The sequence below is a fragment of the Gorilla gorilla genome, chromosome 7 (genome assembly GCF_029281585.2).
Source record: "Gorilla gorilla gorilla isolate KB3781 chromosome 7, NHGRI_mGorGor1-v2.1_pri, whole genome shotgun sequence".
Lineage (NCBI taxonomy): Eukaryota > Metazoa > Chordata > Mammalia > Primates > Hominidae > Gorilla > Gorilla gorilla.
In genome coordinates this window covers 82,256,646-82,278,944 of record NC_073231.2, presented here as the reverse complement: position 1 = coordinate 82,278,944, position 22,299 = coordinate 82,256,646, and the positions used below count along the sequence as shown (strand labels likewise).

Below are 22,299 nucleotides of genomic sequence, written 5' to 3'. Positions count from 1 at the left end.
TGTATGTGCATAGTAATAAAGCTTTAGAAAGAATGTAAGAACAGAAAACTCTTACAATCCAACATCCAGTTTATGTCTATTAAATTTTTTTTTTTTTTTGAGACGGAATCTTGCTCTGTCACCCAGGCTGGAGTGCAGTGGCGTGATCTCGGCTCACTGCAACCTCTGCCTCTTGGGTTCAAGCAATTCTCCCGCCTCAGCCTCCTGAGTAGCTAGGATTATAGGCACCTGCCCCCACACCCGACTAATTTTTGTATTTTTAGTAGAGACGGGGTTTCACCATGTTGGCCAGGCTGGTCTCAAACTCCTGACCTCAGGTGATCTGCCCACCTTGGCCTCCCAAAGTGTTGGGATTACAGGTGTGAGCCACCACGTCCAGCCTCTTTTACATTTTAGAATGCTCTTCTTTCGGTCCCTTCTTTTTTTCTTAAAAGGAGTCCATTAAGGTAGGAAAACTATTTTGAGTAAATGTATATTGCTTTAAGTAAACATTAAATATATGTCAAAAGAAAATACTACCTTTATATCGGGTTGACAGACGTTTTCTCTAAAGATTCAGATAGTAAATGTTTTAGACTTTGAAGGCCATATGTTCTTTGTCAAAACTAGTTAACCTCTCATCTTATAGCATGAAAAGAGCCATGACAATATGTGGGTGAATGGGTATGGCTGTGTTTCAATAAACCTTTATTTACAAAACAGAGGGTGGGTCAGATTTTGGCTGAGAGTGTTAAGTTTACTGTGTTTCTATATGTTTCAAAAAGAATAATTAAAAAATTTCCTCTCTTTTTATATTCAGATATTTTTTAGCAGATAATTTTATGATCTATTTGTACAATCAAGGATCCATGAATACTTATTCTTCAGATATTCAGGTAAGATTTAAATTCTGTGTTTTATAGTTTTTTAAAATTTTTTTATATTAAATAAATGCTTTATTATACAGAAGGCTCTCAAGATTCACAGGGGATATATTTAAGACATTTATTGATTAATGATCAGGGTTTCCTGAAGTTTTGGTAAAGACAAATTAGATTGACTTAGCACCTTTCCCATTGCTGAGAACATAGTCACTATTTTTAAATTTAATTGATATTTTGTTAAATAAAATATTTATTATTTATATTTTGTTTGTAAGAATATAAATTAAATAACAAGAAAAGTGGACATGAATGTTATGAGACACAAATCACAGATCAAAAACTCTTTGTTTTTTTCTTAACTCTTCCTCATCTCATCCATTATTTATACATCCATAAATCCTATTGACCCTGCCCTTCAAACTAAGTGTCCAGCATCCACCTTCTTCCTCTGCCTTCATCCACTGAGACCACCCATTTCCAAGTAAACATCATCTCTAGTTTGGATCATTGCCATAACTTCCTGAATAATCTCCCTGCTTCCTCACCTGTCCATCCCTTCATTTTATTTATTTATCCCTTTATTTTATTCATTTATTTTTGTTTTTATTTATTTATTTTGCCCAGGCTAGAGTGCAATGGTGCGATCTTGGCTCACTGAACCCTCCACCTCCTGGGTTCAAGCGATTCTCCTGCCTCAGCCTCCCGAGTATTTGGGATTACAGGCATGCACCACCATGCCCAGCTAATTTTCTATCTAAACCCTATCAAGAGATAGGGTTTCACCATGTTGGCCAGGCTTGTCTCGAACCCCTGACCTCAGATGATCCGCCTGCCTTGGCCTCCCACAATGCTAGGATTACAGGTGTGAGCCACCGCACCCAGCCTCAGTCAGTTCTCAACATGGTGACCATATTGATCCTGTTAAGACATAGTCAGATTACCCTGCTTCTCTGCTCAGAACCCTGCATGAATGGCTTCCCACCACTTACAGAGTGAAAGCCAGAGTCACCTGGTTCCCTTTTACCTCTCTGACCTCATTTCCTATTATTCTCTACCTCATTCACTTTGTTCCAGCATTGTTGTTCTTCAAATATAACAGCCATGTTCTCCTTTCAAGGACTTCATACTTTCTATTTCCTGGTATCCAAATGCTTGTTCTTTCCCAACAGACCCATATGTTTTTCATCCTCGTTTCCTTCAGGTCTTTACTCAAAATCACCCTATTAGCCCTTGACTAACCCCTACTTTAAATTGGTCTCTTACTCTTAATACTCTATTTCCTTTACCTTTTTTTTTTGCCTTTTTCCCATGGCAGTTATCAATACATGATGTATCATATATATTCTATTTATTTACTTTATTTTCTGTCTCCCCAGTGCAATATAATCATCCCAAGGGCAGGGCTTTTGGTCTGTTTTATTTACTGATGTAACACCAGTGCCTAGAAAAGTGCCTAGCACATACTTGGAATATAATAAAAATTTGCTGAAATATTAAATTACATATGTTGCTTCACTTACGTTGGATGGGATCATCATTTTGCTTTATTGCTCCCTTTTCCTTCCCTTAGTTCCATCATAAAGCAGTGTGTTAATAAGAAATCTGAACTTTACTTATAATAAAAGTTATAGCGCCATTGAATATTGGAAATTATATAATTTTCACATCTGTGACAATGTTTGTGACTCTGTGTGTCTCTAGCTTGATTGTACTGTGCTCAGAGACCAATTCTATACAATTTAATTCCTTTGTAATCTGTTGAGTCCTGCTTTATGGCCTGGAGTATGGTTTCTATTTTGTAGATGTTCCATGAGTGTTTAGAAAGCATATATTCTGAAGTTTTTAGGTATAGTATTTTGCATATGTTAACTAGGTCATACTAACCACGTTGTCCAAACCTTCTGTAGATTCTGAACACTTGATCTATCAGTCACTAAGAGAAATTAACTTTAAAAAACTTTTTTATAACTGTAGATTTTTAAATTTTTACTATTCTTTCAATTGTGACTTTATATATTTTGAAGCTGTGTTATTAAGTGAATGCCAGTTTGGAATATTTGTGTCTTCCTGGCAAATTGAAATGCTTATCATTACCAAATGTCCCTGTTTATCTCTAGTAATGTTTCTGGCCTTAAAGTCCACATTTCCTCTCTTAGTGCAAATTCAGAATCATCCTTTTGGTTTGTGTTGGCATCTAGCCCTTCAATCTTCCTGTGTCATTGCATTTTTATGACTCTTTTTTAGCATCATATTAATTGAGTTTTAAAAGAAATCCAGATTCATCATCTTTGTCTTTTAATTGAGGATCTAAATTTGTGTACTGGAAGATATTTTTACCTAAAACATGAGACAGCATTTTGGAAGCAGGGTGTAAAATAGTAATCTCAAGTCATAATCTATTATAAAGTGTAGTTAACATAGTGTAAGTGGCAATTATGGGGAGAATTTTTTTCTGAATTTCACTTTACTTGTACTGATATAAATCACGGAGCCTGTGAAAAATATTCAGAAGGTTCTATCAAGTATAGAAGTAGGAAATCACTAGAAAGTTTTGTTACTTCTTAAGTGACTACTTTACTTTTTTTCTTTCCTAGACTCAATGCTACTATCAAGGAAATATTGAAGGATATCCAGATTCCATGGTCACACTCAGCACGTGCTCTGGACTAAGGTTGTTTTCTATTGTTGATTACAGAACACCTTAGTTATGATATTTGGCTGCAGTGAATTTGTTCTCTTTGTATTAAGTGTGGGGTTGAAGGAGCTTTCGTATGTGGAGATTATTTAATGATATCCCCCTCTGAACATGTTTCCAATTCTCTTATTTCTCCTCACTTTCCTCAGTGACCAGAGACATTTCTAACCTTTTCAAAGGTTTAGATTTCCTAGTCTCCTTGCTCTATGTCTCACGTTTCCTTAACCACAGAAAAGACAATTGAACATGTTTGACTACAAGTGTTGTAGGAGCTAAGTTTAGGACAGCTCAGTCACTGTCTTGGAAAACAGGGAAATTAATCACTGTAATGCTGTATACTTGCACACTTAGCAATTGATTAGGTAATTTCTGTTGCTTTTGTAACTATAAAAAAGTGAAATGGAGAGCTGGTTTTGTAGATTAGGGTAATCTTTTGTCTTCTCAGAGTCATCTCTAAGACAGGTTTGAGTCAAAATACTGGACTGAAAATGTATTTATGTTACCCACCATGTGTTTTAATGTTGGAGATATGAAGATAAAGAAGAGATGCTTTTTCTCAAGGAAATCATCTTCAGACTGAGGAGGCAAATTATATATAAACAAATAATTTTTAATACTCATAAAAATACTCATTTTTCTGATGATATTATTATCTTGAGCTCTTCAAGAATTACTGGGTTTCCTCCTTACGGCTTAGGGAGTTTTCCATTCTGTCAGGAACTTTTCCACCTTCATTTTGTAGTGTAGGGTGTTTGTTTTCACAAACAAATGTTCTTCTTCAGTGCTTCCTACATAGAACCCTGAAATTTGGATCTGAAATTTATATTTTAGGGAGTAGTGACTTGGGCTGCTACCTGTATTCATAGAAAAATAGTGATACAAGTCATTTACTCTTTAAAATCTTGCTTTTAATTTCTTATTCAGACTATATAAGCAAAAGTAACAAATATTTTATAATTCTGCCAAATTTTATTTTTAAAAGTAAAGTTTCTTATTATATACATTTGTCATATATGCAGTATAATCATTTTTCAAAAGCATGGCAAGCCAGAGAGAAAGTCATCATGATTTCTGTTTACAATTGCTTTAATTGAGACACTGACTTGGAAAACAATAGAATTACTCAATTACTGTTATGATATATACTTGTGTACCTAGCAATTGATTAAGTAACTTCTGCTGCTCTTACAACTATACAAAAACGAAATAGAAAATGGGTTTTGTGGATTTGGGAAATCTTTTGTCTCTTCAGAGTCATCTCTAAGACAGAATTCAGAAAAAAATACTGGACTCAAAACGTTTTATTTTTTTTTCTTTTGGATTTTGTCAGAAATTCATTATATAGATTTGATTAAAAGCACTTAAAATTGTATTCATAATTTCACAGAGGAATACTGCAATTTGAAAATGTTTCTTATGGAATTGAGCCTCTGGAATCTGCAGTTGAATTTCAGCATGTTCTTTACAAATTAAAGAATGAAGACAATGATATTGCAATTTTTATTGACAGAAGCCTGAAAGAACAACCAATGGATGACAACATTTTTATAAGTGAAAAAGTGAGTTGTATATGTTTTATTACTACTTTTAAAGCAGTTATTACTTCCATTTAATTTATTTAAAAAATAAATTTATGAGCCCACTGTAGAATTGTAGCAAATATCCTTTCCTTGTGAACATCTTATCTTTTTTTTTTTTTTTCTCACTCTCTCACTCAGGTTGGAGTGCAGTGGACTGATCATGGCTTGCTGCAGCCTCTGTCTTCTGGGCTCAAGCAATCCTCCCACCTCTATCTCCTGAGTAGCTGGGACCACAGACATGCACCACCACACCAGACTAATTTTTTATAGAGACAGAGTCTCTACAAAAAAGAGACAGACCATGCTGGTCTCAAACTCCTAGGTTCAAATGATCCACCCTCTTCAATCTCCCAAAATGTTGAGATTACAGGCGTGAGCCACCGTGCCTGGCTGTTCATCTTTCTGTTACCTAACAATTTCCTTGAAACTGTACTTTTTATGATTCACTTTATTTTTGTTCTTATTTTGCTTGTTACATTCTTATTACTTTCCAAAAATTCCCTCTTGTATGTGCCATATAAACTTTAAAAACTCAGTCCCTGCTTTTGCTCCTACATTCCTGGAAGTTACTCAATAAAGTCAATAATTTTAAAGGTTATATTCATGACCAACGAGTCAGCATTAATTAAATCATAGATATAATTAAAATGTCATAAACAGAATTGCCGGTTATGGTCATGTAAATTGTTCAGTGAACACACTATGTAACTGCATGTGTTGGTGCTTACACAAGCAATTGTGAAAGAGAAAATTTTTATACCAAGTAACATTGGCATAACTATGCATAGTTTATACAAGAGTATGTGGCAGTATTCATTGTTTCCAGTATATGCTCTCCCTGTTTTCTGTCAGTAAAGAAAAAAATACCAGGCCAGGCATGGTGGCTCATGCCTGTAATCCCAGCACTTTGGGAGCCCAAGTTGGGTGGATCTCCTGAGGTCAGGAGTTCAAGACCAGCCTTGCCAACATGGTGAAACCCCGTCTCCACTAAAAATACAAAAATTAGTCAGGCATGGTGGCAGACGCCTGTAATCCCAGCTACTCGGGAGCTGAGGCTGAAGAATTGCTTGAACCTGGGAGGTGGAGGTTGCAGTGAGCTGAGATCACACCACTGCACTCCAGCCTGGGTGACAGGGCAAGACTCCATCTCAAAAAAAAAAAAAAAAAAAAAAGAAAGAAAGAAAAAAGAAAAAAACACCAAACCTCAGAATTTAGCTGGGCATATAAACAAAGACAATATTTCTCAACCTCCCTTACCTCTAGGTAGGGCCATGTGACAAAATTATGGCCAATGACGTGTGAGCAAGCATAATATGTGTTACTTCTGGCTTGAATATTAAAAGGAGGGGTTTTATCTTCTTTCCCTTTTCTGCTGGGTGGAGTGTGGACATACTGACATGTAATGGTCCACAAGGATGAGGCTGATGCCATAAAGGTAGCAGAGAAACAAGGTAAAATGAGCCTTGCTTTTGAAGAATTTTCAGAATGGAACTACCATACCTCTTCACAAATTTATGTGAGAGAGAAATAGACTCTAAGTTTGCTTAATTCACTATTATTTTCTGTCTCTGTGTAGACGGCAATCCTATATCTTAAATAATACAGGGTCCAAATGAGAGTGCAGTGCCAGCGTTTTCAATGCTAGCAAATATATGTGTATAATTTCAAATAATGTTTGTGAACTAGATGCTGAACTTTTTTCTCTTGCCTTGTGAAAATTTCTAATTTACAATGACTGAGATGACCCAGTGTAGCGAACAATGTCAGTGTCCTGCCCAGAACCCCTCAGATTCCTTTCTAGTATATTTTTGTGGGGGTGATGCAGGAGGGTGGGACACCATGTCTTTGTTTATGCCTTTGCTTTGAACATGTGCCACTTGTAACTCTTTTTTATGTGGGCTGCCCTTCAGCCAACTGAAACTGCTTTGCCCAGATGGCAAGGTAAACATAAGTACTGGAGATTTACATTTCCCCAGGGTGGTCCTTAGCCAGCACCTCACCAGTGTGGGAAAGGGTGAGCTTGGTTTCTTGTTACAGGTCAGGACAACTCTGTAGCACAACTTACACACCAGATTTTCTCTGTGGGACTGTGTCTGAGAGCACACTCTTGTGTGGATTCCTCCTGATCCTAATCCTGCTTCTCCCACTCATTAGCTGGTCTCTCCTGGGAGAACTTTATTAGTAAATTATCTACATATAAATCCTGTCTCAGATTTCTCTTTGGGTTTCCTTTGAAAATCAGGAAGTTTTCACATACTTATTTTACAATGAAGTGATAATTACTACAATAAAGTTATTTGAGCACATATGTCAGCCAAATTGCATTTGTATGTATCATTTGGAAAGTGGCATGATCTGGAAAGCTGGGAAGCTCTGGATCCCCACAGATATCATCGTTTGTCTGGATAAGTGTTGGAGGAAAGAAAAACAGCCAAGTAAAAGACAAACAGAAAGTTCCTCATATATATATGTAATTATACTTTAAGTTCTGGGGTACATGTGCAGAACGTGCAGGTTTGTTACATAGGTACACACATGCCATGGTGGTTTGCTGCACCTATCAACCCGTCATCTACATTAGGTATTTCTCCTAGTGCTATCCCTCCCCTACCCCCCATCTCCCCGACAGGCCCCAGTGTGTGATGTTCCCCTCCCTGTGTCCATGTGTTCTCATTGTTCATCTCCCACTTATGAATGAGAACATGCGGTGTGTGGTTTTCTGTTCTTGTGTTAGTTTGCTGAGAATGATGGTTTCCAGCTTTATCCATGTCCCTGCAAAGGACATGAACTCATCCTTTTTTATGGCTGCATAGTATTCCATGGTGTATGTGTACCACATTTTCTTTATCCAGTCTATCATTGATGGGCATTTGGGTTGGTTCCAAGTCTTTGCTATTGTGAACAGTGCAGCAATAAACATATGTGTGCATGTGTCTTTACAGTAGAATGATTTATAATCCTTTGGGTATATACCCAGGAATGGGATTGCTGGGTCAAATGGTATTTTTGGTTCTAGATCCTTGAGGAATTGCCACGCTGTCTTTCACAATGGTTGAACTAATTTACACTCCCACCAACAGTGTAAAAGCATTCCTATTTCTCCACATCCTTTCTAGCATCTATTGTTTCCTGACTTTTTAATGATTGCCATTCTAACTGGCATGAGATGGTATCTCATTGTGGTTTTGATTTGCATTTCTCTTAATGACCAGGGATGATGAGCTTTTTTTTTTTCATATGTTTGTTGGTTGCATAAATGTCTTCTTTTGAGAAGTGTCTGTTCAAACCCTTCACCCACTTTTTGATGGTTTTTTTTTTCTCGTAAATTTGTTTAAGTTCTTTGTAGATTCTGGATATTAGTCTTTTGTCAGATGGGTAGATTGCAAAAATTTTCTCCCATTCTGATTATCTCAATAGATGCAGAAAAGGCCTTTGATAAAATTCAACACTCCTTCATGCTAAAAGCGCTCAATAAACTAGGTATTGATTGAACGTATCTCAAAATAATAAGAGCTATTTATGACAAATCCACAGGCAATATCATACTGAATGGGCAAAAACTGGAAGCATTCTCTTTGAAAACTGACACAAGACAAAGATGCCCTCTGGCATCACTCCTATTCAACATAGTATTGGAAATTCCAGCCAGGGCAATCAGACAAGAGAAAGAAATAAAGGATATTCAAATTGGAAGAGAGGAAATCAAATTGTCCTCATATGCTTTCTTAGTTACTGCATGTCATTGTAATTTATGGTAATCTGTGTCAAGAATTTCAATAGCCTGGATGGATGCATAGAGCAAAGTGGCAATAATGGTAGTAACAGAGGCAGTATAGCTCTACCTTTATGTGACAATAGCATGACATTGAGAGAGGCCAAACATGTGAGGCTTCCTAAACTGACAGACTCAAGATGTAGTTGCTTATACCAGTAAAAGAGTCAATGGATGGATTAATTTCTGAAGTAGTAGGGTTTTCCTTGATGTGCGGAAGCAAGATGACATGATAAATATAAAGAGCAGTGTGGCAGTAGATTCAGGAAAAGAGATGTCTAAGCCATACAGAGCACCAGTTGTGGATCTCGACTCACTGCAACCCCTGCCTCCTGGGCTCAATAAAGACTTAATTTGACATTTGCTAATTGTTTTCTATATGTCTTATATCTTTTTTTGGTCTCTATTTCTCTATTACTGCCTTCTTTTGTTTAGTGGATTTTTTTTCTAGTATGTCATTTTGATTCCCTTCTCATTTATTTTTCTTTATGTAATTTTGATTATTTTCTTAGTGGTTACTCTGGATATTACAATAACATCTTAAATTTATAACAATCATAGTTTGAATTAATACCAACTTAGCCTCTATAGTATACAAAACGCTGCTTCTATACAGCTTTGTCTTCTTTATGTTTTTATTATCGCAAATTATCTAATAACATTAAGCTATGTTAATGATAATACAATGTACAAGCTATTGTATAGTAATACAATAGCTTAATAATTTGATACATTTTCTCTTAAATAATTTGGGGAAAAGTGAGGAATAACAAAACAAAAATATAATAATAGTATCTTTTTTTTTTGGAGGCAGGGTCTTACTCTGTCATCCAGGCTGGAGTGTGGTGCTGGTGCTGTGATCACAGCTTACTGCATCCTTTCCCTCCTAAGCACAGGTGATCCTCCTGCCTCTGCCTCCCAATTAGCTGGGACCACAGGCATGTGCCACCATGCCCAGCTAATTTGTTTATTTGTAGAGACTGGGTCTTCCTTTGTTGCCCAGGCTAGTCTCAAACTCCTGGACTCAAGCAGTCCTCCCATTTTGGCCTTCCAGAGTGCCAGGAGTATAAGTGTGAGCCACTGCACCCAGCTATAATAATATCTTCTATAGTTACCAATGTATTTACCTTTACTGTGTTTTTAATTTCTTTTATTGCTTCTTGTTACTGTTTTGTGTGCTTTCATTTTAAACTGAAGGACTACCTTTGGCATTTCTTGTAGGGCAGTGTATTAGTTTACTACAGCTGCCATAACAATTTACCATGGACTGGGTAGCTTAAACAAGGATATGTATTTTTTCACAATTCTGGAGCCTGGAAGTTTGAGATCAAGGTGTTAACTAAGTTGTAGTTTCTTCTGAGGACCCTCTGCTTGGCATATAAGTAATCACCCTCTCCCTGTATCTGCACAAGATCTTCCTTCTGTGTTTGTGTTCTAATTTTCTCTTATAAAGATACCAGTTACATTGCATCAGAGCCCATCCTAATGACCTAATTTTCAATCTAATTACCTCTTTAAAGGCCCTGTCTCCAAATACAGCCTCATTTTGTGACATACTGGGGTTAGATCTTTAACATATGAATTTTACTGGGATACCATTTGGCCTATAATAAACAGGCAAGTCTACTAGCAATGAGCTTTTTCAGTTTTTATTTATCTGGGAATGTCTTAATTTCTCCTTCATTTTTGAAGGATAGTTTTGTCAGATATAGAATTCTTGTTTGACAGTTTTTTTCCCTCCAGCACTTTAAATGTCATCCCACTACCTCTGGCCTCCCTGGTTTCTAATAAGAAATTAGATATTACTATTATTGAAGATCTCTCATTTGTGAGGAATTGCTTTTCTCTTGCTGTTTTCAAGGTTCTCTTTTTATCATTAACTTTGGACACTTTGATTATAATACGTTTTGGTGTGAATTCTTTTGAGTTTATTCTACTTGGAGTTTGTTAAGCTTCTTGGATGTGTAGATTCATATCTTTCATCAAACTGGGGAGGTTTTCACCCATTATTTTTCAAATTTTCTTTCTGCCCCTTTCTTCTCTTCTGCTAGGAACTCTTCTTATATATGAGCTTGATGGTGTCCCACAGGTCTCTTAGGCTCTGTTCATTTTTCTTCATTCTTTTTTTTTCAGTGTCAGATAACTTTTATTGAGATCCCATCAGCTGTACAATCTGTTCCTGGCATTAAGCTCCTTCTTCCTTTGCAATCTGGTCTTTCTTGAGTGGTCCCATGAATGCTTCTTCTCCATGGTTTGGAAGTGGCCATGGCCAAATTTAAAGGTAGTGTCAATGAACTTAAGGTCAGTCTTCTCCAGAGCCTGCTGCTTGGTCTGCATCAAGACTTGTGGAGGATGAGCGCTTGCTTCTTAGTTCCCACCACACAGCACTTCAGCATGACAAAGTCATTGGTCACTTCACCATAGTGGACAAAGCCACCCAGAGGGTTGATGCTCTTGTCAGGTTATAGTCAGTGGAGGCACTGATCAATTTGCCATCCTTGATGAAGTAGCTCTGACTGATATTATAGATCTTCTTGTTGATCTCAGTGCAGTGATGGTTTGTGTCTAGTATGTGCCACAGAGAAGGTCATATGGGCAGGATGCCATGCCCCAATATTGGCAACCTTGCACAGCCCTCAGTGGGTCTTGTAGGGCAGCTTCTTGGTATGCCAATGACTGGTGACCTCTTTGTAGCCTTTGCCCTTGGTCACCCGTTTGATGTCAATCATCTTGTCCTGCCCAAACACTTGTTTCACAGGTACCTGGTCCTCTAGCCTCTCCAGAGACCAGTCCAGTTTCTCGGTCACAGTGCCTCTGTTCACCTGGATCTCCATCAGGTGGGTCTTCTTCATACATAGAGGAAGCAGGTGCTTCTGGGTGTAGATATTGATGTGGATGACTTGGCAGTACTTTTTCATGCTGTTGAAGTCCTTCAGCTGCTTCTTGTCATCCTCACCCTGCAGTTTCTTGCAGTACTTGGTAAAAGCCTTCTACTTAGCTTTATGCCAGTTCCTATAGAAGTGCCTTTTGCACTCATTGCTAATGTGCTCAACAAAGATGGTCTTGGAAATTCAGAGGCCTTGAGGGGTTTCCATATAGCCCAGGATGCCTACAACCACCATGGGCAGTGTCTCCACAATGGTCATAGCCTCTACCCCTTCCTTCTTGTTCACCTTGGGTCCTAGCTGGCCAGCTTCCCACACGATGTGTCATGCCAGCCTTGTATCCCAGGAAAGCTGTGAGGTGGACCAGTTTAGAAGGGTCATCACTGGGGAAGCTCTTCACCTTGCCATGATGCCTACTGCTGTGTTTCCAAGGCAGGAAGCCCGGGGACCCATGTCTTGGAGCAAAGGATTTCCTGCGAGACATCATGCCATCAAATCCCGCTTTATTCTTTTATTGTGCTCCTCAGATTGAATAATCTTGATTGATTTGTTTTGAAGTTTGCTGATTCCTTTTTTCTGCTTGCTCAACTATGTTATTGAATCCTAGTAAATTTTCATGTGTTTTACTTTTTAGCTCCACAATTTCCTTTTTATAATTTCTATATTTTTATGGATACTCTCTATTTGGTGAAGTATCATTCTTCTGGTTTCCTTTAGTTTTTTTTTACATAGTTTTTCATAGCTTTTTGAACATATTTTAAAACAATTAATTTACATTATTTGTCTAGTAAGTACAATGTCTGGGCTTCCAGAGGTACCATTTCTGTTTCTCTATTTTCTGAGAATGGGCCATACTACTTTCTTGTTGTTGTTGAAATTTGAACATTTTGAATATTTTGATGTGGTAATGCTGGAAATCAGATTCTTCCTCACTCCCCAGCAAGGTGTGTTGTTACTGCTTGTTGTGGGTTGTAGTTTTTTGCTTGTTTACTGACTTTTCTAAAGTAAAGAAATATTTTGTGAACAATATTGTTTAGTAGTCACCAAGTGATTTGATAGAGATTTCTTTAAATTACTGGAGCCAAAAAAGAGAAAAGACTTCCTTGGTTTTTACAGATTGACTCTGGGTTTGGATATACATGCAACACTTATTCCAGATGTTGACAACTCACCCTTAGCCTTGACTCTTGCTTGTACAATGTCTGAAAGCCAGGCAGAGGAGAAAGCTTAGTGTCTTTTCAAGTCTATTCTGAGCAAGTGTCCAGCCTTGGACATGTGGGTGGCCCTCTAGATTTCCCAGTATATGCCTGAGGTTTCCAAAGCCTTCATTTCTCCACCCATTTCCTTCCTCAGCCTCCTTCTTCCTAGACTTTTTAGTGTGCTTGCTGCTTTTCTTGTCCGTTTTTCCTTGCTCCAGGTGGCTGCAGCCAGTGTATTTGCCTTGAAATGCTTTTTATAAACACTGCCTTGGAGTCCACTCCAACCCTGTGAAATTTCATGGTGGAGGAAACAAAGGAAAGCTCTTGAGCAAAACCTTTAGGGAGCCACTGGACAGCTCAAAACACATAACCATAATTCTTTGAGAACAAATTTGGTATTTCTTCCTCTGGCACGGGAAAGCCACACCAGGAAATGGGCCTCTATCTTAATGGATGCCAATGAGCTGGATGTGTGAGATGGGATGGTAGATGGGTCAGTTCAAGGACCACAATACTCCCTTATAGAAACCCAGCAGCTTTTTTCCCCCCTCAAGCATTGTCCTGTTTTTTTATTTTGATGTTTTTTTCTGGGGCAATTGCGTGAATAGGCCATTTGCTCTTATCATCTGGCAGTCTGGCCAGATGTGTACAGGCAGGGATTCCAAGATCAGGAATGGCAGTATGAAAGGCGACTTAGGCTCAAGATTGGCAAAACAACACTTCTATTGCCTTTATTGGCTCAAACAAGTTACAAAGCCCAGCCCAGATTGAGAGAGAGGAAAAATGAACTCACCTCTTGATGAGAGGCACTGAAAAGTCATATTGCAAAGGACACAAATACAGAAAGGAGCGCGGTGGCTCACGCCTGTAATCCCAGCACTTTGGGAGGCCAAGGCGGGCGGATCGCGAGGTCAGGAGATGGAGACCATCCTGGCTAACACAGTGAAACTCCGCCTCTACTAAAAATACAAAAAATTAGCCCGACGTGGTGGCAGGCGCCTGTAGTCCCAGCTACTCCGGAGGCTGATGCGGGAGAATGGCGTGAACCCAGGAGGCGGAGCTTGCAGTGAACTGAGATCGCGCCACTGCACTCTAGCCTGGGCGACAGAGCGAGACTCCATCTCAAAAAAAAAAAAAAAAAAAAAAAATCCTCCACACACATATAGTTTTTAAAGCAAAAGTTTATTTCTGATATGCAGATGAAGTAGATGGAAATGCTAGGTGTTTTTTCTTAGTTCATAAATTGGAAGTTGTAGATATACTGAGATAGATGTTACAACTTCATGGGCAATCTTCTAACTACTTGAGTACATTGCCACAAAACTTAAAACTTTATTTATTGATTTTAACCAATTTGATAAAGCAAACATCTCTGCATATCTTGTAAGTGCTGTGGTATTAGCTTTAAAGAAGAGTTCAAGTAAAAAAATTATGAAATTTTTCATGTATTATATGCTGTTTTCCTCTTTTCTAGTCAGAACCAGCTGTTCCAGATTTATTTCCTCTTTATCTAGAAATGCATATTGTGGTGGACAAAACTTTGGTATGTGTTTTGCTTTTTCTTTGCTTTGAAATATTTGATCCAAATGTATGATTATGCCTAGCTAGCTAGACAGAAACTAAAAGAGTCCAATGTTCTTACTCACATGTCATAGAGACAATAGTGGAAAAATGTGCAAACTGAGAAACTAAATAGTCAAAATGATACTAGTTTTATCAGAAATGTTTTATTAGAAATACTTACACAACAGTACTGCAGAACAAAATGTATTTTTTTCCCTGGCACTTCACATTTCTAGAATCCCTCTCAATCCACACTACCATTTAATGGTGATTTTGGTAGAAGTGAAATTCTATTTTAGGGAAGTTTGAAGAGCAGAATGTAGTCTAGGGAACATTCCACCCTAGAATATTTATTGGAACAAAAGTGATGATAGTATAACTATCTACTAGAATGACTTTCACTAATGTGTCAAGAAGTTTTTTTAGCAGTTTTTGGTGGGGCACCCATTCTAGTCCATTGTTTACCTGATGAAAAGAGTACCTCGAGATTCCTAATTTCCATAAACAGTCTGAGGCCTCTGAGTTTCAGAACCTTGGGGTGACAACTTAGTTTGCAGTCAACTAGGTATGTCTTTATTTCTTTTAATAGTTGAAAGATTTCAGAAAACAGAGATTAAAAATATACTTTCTAGGTTTTATTCTGATGATAAGCCTTTATTTGTGTATACCTATGGAATACCACAGCGGGTATGACTAATACTCATTACCAATTCTATTCCTAGGGTTTAGAGCTCGTCAGGAAGCCAGAGTTAAGGTCAGGGACCAGGATTTGGAGAAAGAGATGAAAATAACTTGATTTATTAGAGTACAGGGAAAAGGGAAAAGGGAACATTTAAGAGAACATTGAGACATTGAGATAGCTGAGAGAAAATTGAAGTATTTCTGATAAATATGACTAAGTTTCCAGGGAATATTTTGGATTTTGAAACTCCTTTTGTTTTTGGATTATGTTATATATCTTGAGAGTAGTTTCAAAAGCTTCTCCAAATTGCCAGGTTTTCTTTTTTATTTTATTTTATATATATATATATTTATTATACTTTAAGTTCTAGGGTACATGTGCACAACGTGCAGGTTTGTCACATATGTATACATGTGCCATGTTGGTGTGCTGCACCCATTAACTCGTCATTTTCATTAGGTATATCTCCTAATGCTATCCCTCCCCCCTCCCCCCACCCCACAACAGGCCCTGGTGTGTGATGTTCTCCTTCCTGTGTCCTAGTTTTCTCGTTGTTCAGTTCCCACCTAGTGAGAACATGTGGTGTTTGGTTTTTTGTCCTTGTGATAGTTTGCTGAGAATGATGGTTTCCAGCTTCATTCATGTCCCTACAAAGGACATGAACTCATCATTTTTTATGGCTGCATAGTATTCCATGGTGTATATGTGCCACATATTCTTGATCCAGACTATCATTGTTGGACATTTGGGTTGGTTCCAAGTCTTTGCTATTGTGAATAGTGCTGCAATAAACATACGTGTGCATGTGTCTTTATAGCAGCATGATTTATATTCCTTTGGGTATATACCCAGTAATGGGATGGCTGGGTCAAATGGTATTTCTAGTTCTTTTACACTGTTGTGGGACTGTGAACTAGTTCAACCATTGTGGAAGACAGTGTGGTGATTCCAAATTGCCAGGTTTTCAAGTCATATAATGCTGATTAAACATTTCTTCTTTATGTTCTTATACATTTTTACATATTCTTTAGTAAAAAAAACCCTTGGTCGGGTGTGGTGCATGCCTGTAATCCCAGTACTTTGGGAAGCTGAGGTGGGTGGATCACCTGAGGTCAGGAGTTCCAGACCAGCCTGGCCAACATTGTGAAACCTTGTCTCTACTAAAAACACAAAAATTAGCCAGGCGTGGTGGTGGACACCTGTAGTCCCAGCTACTCAGGAGACTGAGGCAGGAAAACTGCTTGAACAAGGGAGATGGAGGGTGCAGTGAGCCGAGATCGCACCACTGGCCTCCAGCCTAGGCAACAGAGGAAGACTCCATCTCAAAAACAAACAAACAAACAATCATAGTATTCATATTTTCTTCAGTGACTTTATAATTTGTAAATCCGTAATTATGGCATAGTGAATTCATTGCCATGATTGTAGAAAGCATATGGTTCTATATATACACAGTTTAATAACGGAGACAGACACGGAAACACAACTGTAAGTTGTTATACTATAAGAGCATCCAAGTGGGTGTTTTAAAATGTAGGTTTTATTATTACTCAGGTATATTGAAGCCAACAGATCAGTAGATGGTTGCTATTGAAAAGACAGGCTGTTACTCAGTTTCCAATGGTAGGGGGCACTCTCCATCATTCAGGGCCCACAAAGGGAAGGAGGGAAGATGTCATTGAAATATTTTAAATAGAGGAGTGACATATTTCTATTTTACCTTAGAATAATCATTTTGGTAATAGTGTAGGGACCAGATTGCTGGTGGGAAAATTGGGGAAGGAGGAATCATTTAAGAGACTGTTCTAGTAATCAGGGTGAAAACTTATAAATTAGTGGCATCAAGAATAAAAATAAAGGAACACCTTTAAAAATTACTGATTGGGTTGAATTAGAAGAACTTGATTTGATTGATTTATTCATTTACTTAACAAATTCGTTGAGCATCATCTAGATAACAGTTGCTGTTCTAGCCATTGGGGATATAGCAGTGAATAAAACAGAACAATTTCCGCTCTCATGGAGCATGTAGTGTAATAAATGTAGGATGTGTTAGATAATAATACCATTCACTAAAGTAGTGAAAATATAAGTAGGAAGAGATTTTTGAAGGAAGACGATGAGTTTAGTTTTGATTATATTTATTTTAGTTTTGGATATGAGTTTACTTTGGGATAATTTGAGGATCCTGTGGAACATCCAAGGTGATGTACTATAGAGAGTTTGTCTGTGGATATATACAGTTTGACATAGTTGCAATCCAGTTTTTCAGATTTCAAGAGCGATGTATATGTATGTATACATACACATACACTCATTTGTGTGTGTGCATTTATGTACAGTTTTATGCAATGGTATTACATAGGTAGCCTTCCATAACCATTGCCACAATTGGGACACTCAACAGTACCATCACCACAGCACTCTCCTGTGTGATCCCATTAGAGCCACACTGATCCCCTGCCCGCTTCTGAGCCTTTGGTGTCCACTAAGCCGTTCTCCTTCTTTGTGATTTCACACACATTGCATAAAGTTATCAAGCAGTCTGTATCCTTTTGAGATTATGTTTTTATGCTAAGCATAATTTTCTTGAGATTTATCCAGGCAGTTCCATATATCAACATTTGTTTCTTTTTATTGCTGAGTTTATGGTAGGAATGTACTACAGTTTATTTAACCATTTAACCATTGAAGGATATATGAGTTATTTCTAGTTTTTAGCTATTATGAGTAAAGATGTTATGGACATTCATGTACAAGTATTTGCGTGAGGATCAGTTTTTTGAGATAAATGCTCAGAAGTGAGATTGCTGGGCCATATAGTAAATCCATTCTTTGTTTTGATTTCAAAGAAGTTGAAGTTACCAAATTATTTTCCAGAGTGGCTGTACCATTTTACATTCCCATCAGCGATGCATGAGGGATCCAGTTTATATTCAGTTTTTACTTATTAATGTTTTATTTTGAACTGTTGAAACCCAAAGCAGCCTTACACCTCTGACAGTAGATGGAAAAGAATCTTAAAAATACTACATAATAATTTGTACTTAAATATAAAATTAATTCTGTTTTTCAGTATGATTACTGGGGCTCTGATAGCATGATAGTAACAAATAAAGTCATCGAAATTGTTGGCCTTGCAAATTCAGTAAGTGTTTTCCTTTTCATATTAAAATAATTGTTGTTTTGAAATGATAATTTGCCTAAACTTGATGCGGTATTCCTGGATAATTAACCCACCCATATAAACTGAGTGTGGGATTGTAAAAACTTTGAATTTCTGGGTTTTTATAAGATAACATAAATATGAATTATGCATGTATTTATCTCTTCTGTTTTTAGATGTTCACCCAATTTAAAGTTACTATTGTGCTGTCATCATTGGAGTTATGGTCAGATGAAAGTAAGATTTCTACAGTTGGTGAGGCAGATGAATTATTGCAAAAATTTTTAGAATGGAAACAATCTTATCTTAACCTAAGGCCTCATGATATTGCATATCTACTAATGTAAGAATAATGTTTCATTATTCCTAGAAAGAAAACAAAGACCTGTGATAATTATGTGGCTTAATGTAAGGAATTATTATTCATTTCTGAATATCTATGCTTTGATTATTTAGTATGTGCTTTATTCAGGCTTTATGCTCAGTTTCTAGTTGTCAGGCAATAAAAAACGTTACTAACATTTATTTCTATGCTAATAAAGCTTTTATAAATGAAGACACTGAGAGTTTCAAGAGGTTAAGCCATCTCAGGACTCTTGGATCTGGTGGTACTACTAGGTTTGAACCCACAGTTCGTAACTCTAGAGCCAAAACTCTTAACCACTACTTAAAGAGATGGGATTTATCTTGAGAGGTTTACATTCTTAAATAAGCTTTGACCAAAGACTTGGTAAATGCGGCTACAAAGACTTTACCCTAATGAATTTTCTGAGTAATTTTAAAATGTTAGTTTTCTAATTATAAATTATAGCTATATATTTATAATTGTATTCATATTAAATTTATTAGCAATAATTAGCAAGTGTCTTTCAATGAAACTATACATGTCTATATATGTATTTAAGTTTGGTATGTCAGTGTTTTCTTTTGCTTGTGTGAGACTAATCTTTCCCTCACATCTCTGCCAGCCATAAATGTTACTGCTCTTTTAATTTTTGGTAGTCTGATGGATATAACTTAATGTCATTGTCATTTTAATTTGCTTTTTTTCTGATGACTGGTGGATTTGAGCATCTTTTCAAATGCTTGTTGATCATTTGTATCTGTCCTTCTGTAATTGCCTTTTCTTGTCATTTGACTACTTCCCTATAATTTGTAAGGGTTTTTAAAAAATAATTTCATTATCTTTAATATTTATATTTTTTCCCCGTAAGTTATTGGGGTACAGGTGATATTTGGTTACATGAGTAAGTTCTTTAGTGGTGATTTATGAGATTTTGGTGCACCCATCACCTGAGCAGTATACACTGCACCATATTTGTAGTCTTTTATCCCTCGCCCCGCCTCCCACTCTTCCCCCCAGTCCCCACAGTCCATTGTATCATTCTTATGCCTTTGCCTCATAGCTTAGCTCCCACATATTGGTGAGAACATACGATGTTTGGTTTTCCATTCTTGAGTTACTTCACTTAGAATAATAGTCTCCAATCTCATCCAGGTCGCTGCAAATGCAGTCAATTCATTCCTTTTTATGGCTGAGTAGTATTCCATCACATTGCCACAGTTTTTTTATCCACTGGTTGATTGATGGGCATTTGGGTTGGTTCCATGATTTTGCAATTGTGAATTGTGCTGCTATAAACATGCGTGTGTAAGTATCTTTTTCAATTAATGACTTCTTTTCCTCTGGGTAGATACCCAGTAGTGGGATTGCTGGATCAAATGGTAGTTCTGCTTTTAGATCTTTAAGGAATCTTCACACTGTTTTCCATAGTGGCTGTACTAGTTTACATTCCCACCAGCACTGTAGAAATGTTCCATGATCACTGCATCCACACCAACATCTACTGTTTTTTGATTTTTTGATTATGGCCTTTATTGGAGGAGTAAGGTGGTTTTACATTGTGGTTTTGATTTGCATTTCCCTGCTCATTAGTGTTGAGCATTTTTTTCATATGTTTGTTGGCCATTTGTATATCTTCTTTTGAGAATTGTCTATTCATGTCCTTAGCCCACTTTTTGATGGGATTGTTTGTTTTTTTCTTACTGATTTGTTTGAGTTCATTGTAGGTTCTGGATATTAGTCCTTTGTCAGATGTATAGATTGTGAAGATTTTCTCTCACTCTGTGGGTTGTCTGTTTACTGTGCTGACTGTTCCTTTTGCTGTGTGAAAGCTCTTTAGTTTAATTAAGTCCGAACTATTTATCTTTGTTTTTATTGCATTTGCTTTTGAGGTCTTTGTCGTGAAATTCTTGCCTAAGCCAATGTCTGGAAGGGGTTTTCCAATGTTATCTTCTAGAATTTTTATAGTTTCAGGTCTTAGTTTAAGTCCTTAGGTTAAATCCATCTTGAGTTGATTTTTGTATAAGGTGAGAGATGAGGATCCAGTTTCATCTCCTACATGTGGCTTGGGAATTATCCCAGCACCATTTGTTGAATAGGGTGTCCTCTCCCCACTTTATGTTTTTGTTTGCTTTGCTGAAGATCAGTTGGCTATAAGTATTTGGGTTTATTTCTGGGTTCTCTATTCTGTTCCATTGATCTACATGCCTATTTTTATACCAGTATCATGCTGTTTTGGTGACTATGGCCTTACAGTATAGTTTCAAATCAGTTAGTGTGATGGCTCCAGATTTGCTCTTTTTGCTTAGTCTTGCTTTGGCTATGCGGGCTGTTTTTAGGTTCCATATGAATTTTAGAATTTTTTTTCTAATTCTGTGAAGAATGATGGTGGTATTTTGATGGGGATTGAATTGAATTTTTAGACTGCTTTTGGCAATATGATCATTTTCACAATATTGATTCTATCCATCCATGAGCATGGGATGTGTTTCAATTTGTTTGTGTCATCTATGATTTCTTTCGGCATTGTTTTGTAGTTTTCCTTGTAGAGGTCTTTCTACTCCTTGGTTAAGTATATTCCTAAGTATTTTATTTTTTTGCAGCTATTGTGAAAGGGGTTGAGTTCTTGATTTGATTCTCTGCTTGATCACTGTTGGTGTTATAGAAGAACTACTGATTTGTGTACATTAATCTTGTATCCGGAAACTTTGCTGAATTCTTTTATTAGATCTAGGAGCTTTTTGGAGGAGTCTTTAGAATTTTCAAGGTAAATGATCGTATCATCACCAAACGTGACAGTTTGACTTCCTCTTTACCGATTTGGATGCCTGTAAGGGCTTTTTGAATGCTTAGATACTAACATTGTTTATCTTTATGACAAATCTTTTTCCATATCTATAATTTTTCTATAAACTTTTTTTTCTCTGCTACATTGTGGCAGACCTTGCTGGACTGAACAAAGGAGGACGAATGCAGGAATAAAGACAAAGAGAAAAGAATATATTTGCAAGAAGGGGTCAGGGGGCTCCTTGCTTTTAGTGAACAGGGGCCCTGAACTTCTAGAGCCCTTCATATTTATTGAGTAAAGGAGATAGGGAGAAGGGGGTGGTTGTGGTCAGCCGCTTGACTTAGTGCGGGCCTGCATGACTGCATTCTTTGAACAGTAGGCTCCAGATGTTCCAGTAGCTACCCTCAAGGAGCACGGCACCAGGGAGTGACTGCCCTCAGCATACCTTCTGGTGGCAGGCACAGATGTGAATTTGCCCACATTATGCATTCATGATAAACAGTTTGCTGTTTAATCATATAGCCTCCAGGGGAATGCTGAGTTGGTCATGACCCTCAGGCTTTCGGCTCCCAACACTACATGAAAACTTTTACATTTCATATGGCCAAATTTGTTAATATTTTCTTCTTACTTTTTGGTTTCCTGTATAGCGTAGAAGGTCTCTTCCACCCCCAACTTTTAGTCTGCTAGAGTTTTCTTTAGGATTAATATTATTACCTTTTATAGAGTATGGAATTCATAGTTAGAACTGGAGCTGAACCTT

The 22,299-nt window shown here is 37.3% G+C and overlaps 1 protein-coding gene and 1 pseudogene across 16 annotated transcripts in view; one reads left to right on the top strand and one right to left on the bottom strand.

The window, feature by feature from the left end:
* LOC101126317 (disintegrin and metalloproteinase domain-containing protein 32) overlaps positions 1-22,299 on the top strand; it is a 179,630-nt gene that overhangs the window by 38,711 nt on the left and 118,620 nt on the right. For 12 of the 16 annotated variants that reach the window (XR_008667910.2, XR_008667909.2, XR_008667911.2 and 9 more), the window contains exons 4-9: positions 800-875; positions 3,458-3,534; positions 4,946-5,117; positions 14,469-14,537; positions 18,316-18,387; positions 18,582-18,748. Coding sequence is in view for 11 of the 16 variants with exons in the window: in XM_063709327.1 (XP_063565397.1) it covers positions 800-875; positions 3,458-3,534; positions 4,946-5,117; positions 14,469-14,537; positions 18,316-18,387; positions 18,582-18,748 (633 nt within the window). In the remaining 5 variants the exon portion in view is untranslated. The remainder of the gene's footprint in view (positions 1-799; positions 876-3,457; positions 3,535-4,945; positions 5,118-14,468; positions 14,538-18,315; positions 18,388-18,581; positions 18,749-22,299) is intronic. The other 4 variants (XM_063709331.1, XM_055348957.2, XM_063709330.1 and 1 more) reach the window with 3 other exon arrangements.
* Positions 11,088-12,279, bottom strand: LOC101125959 (large ribosomal subunit protein uL3-like; annotated as a pseudogene).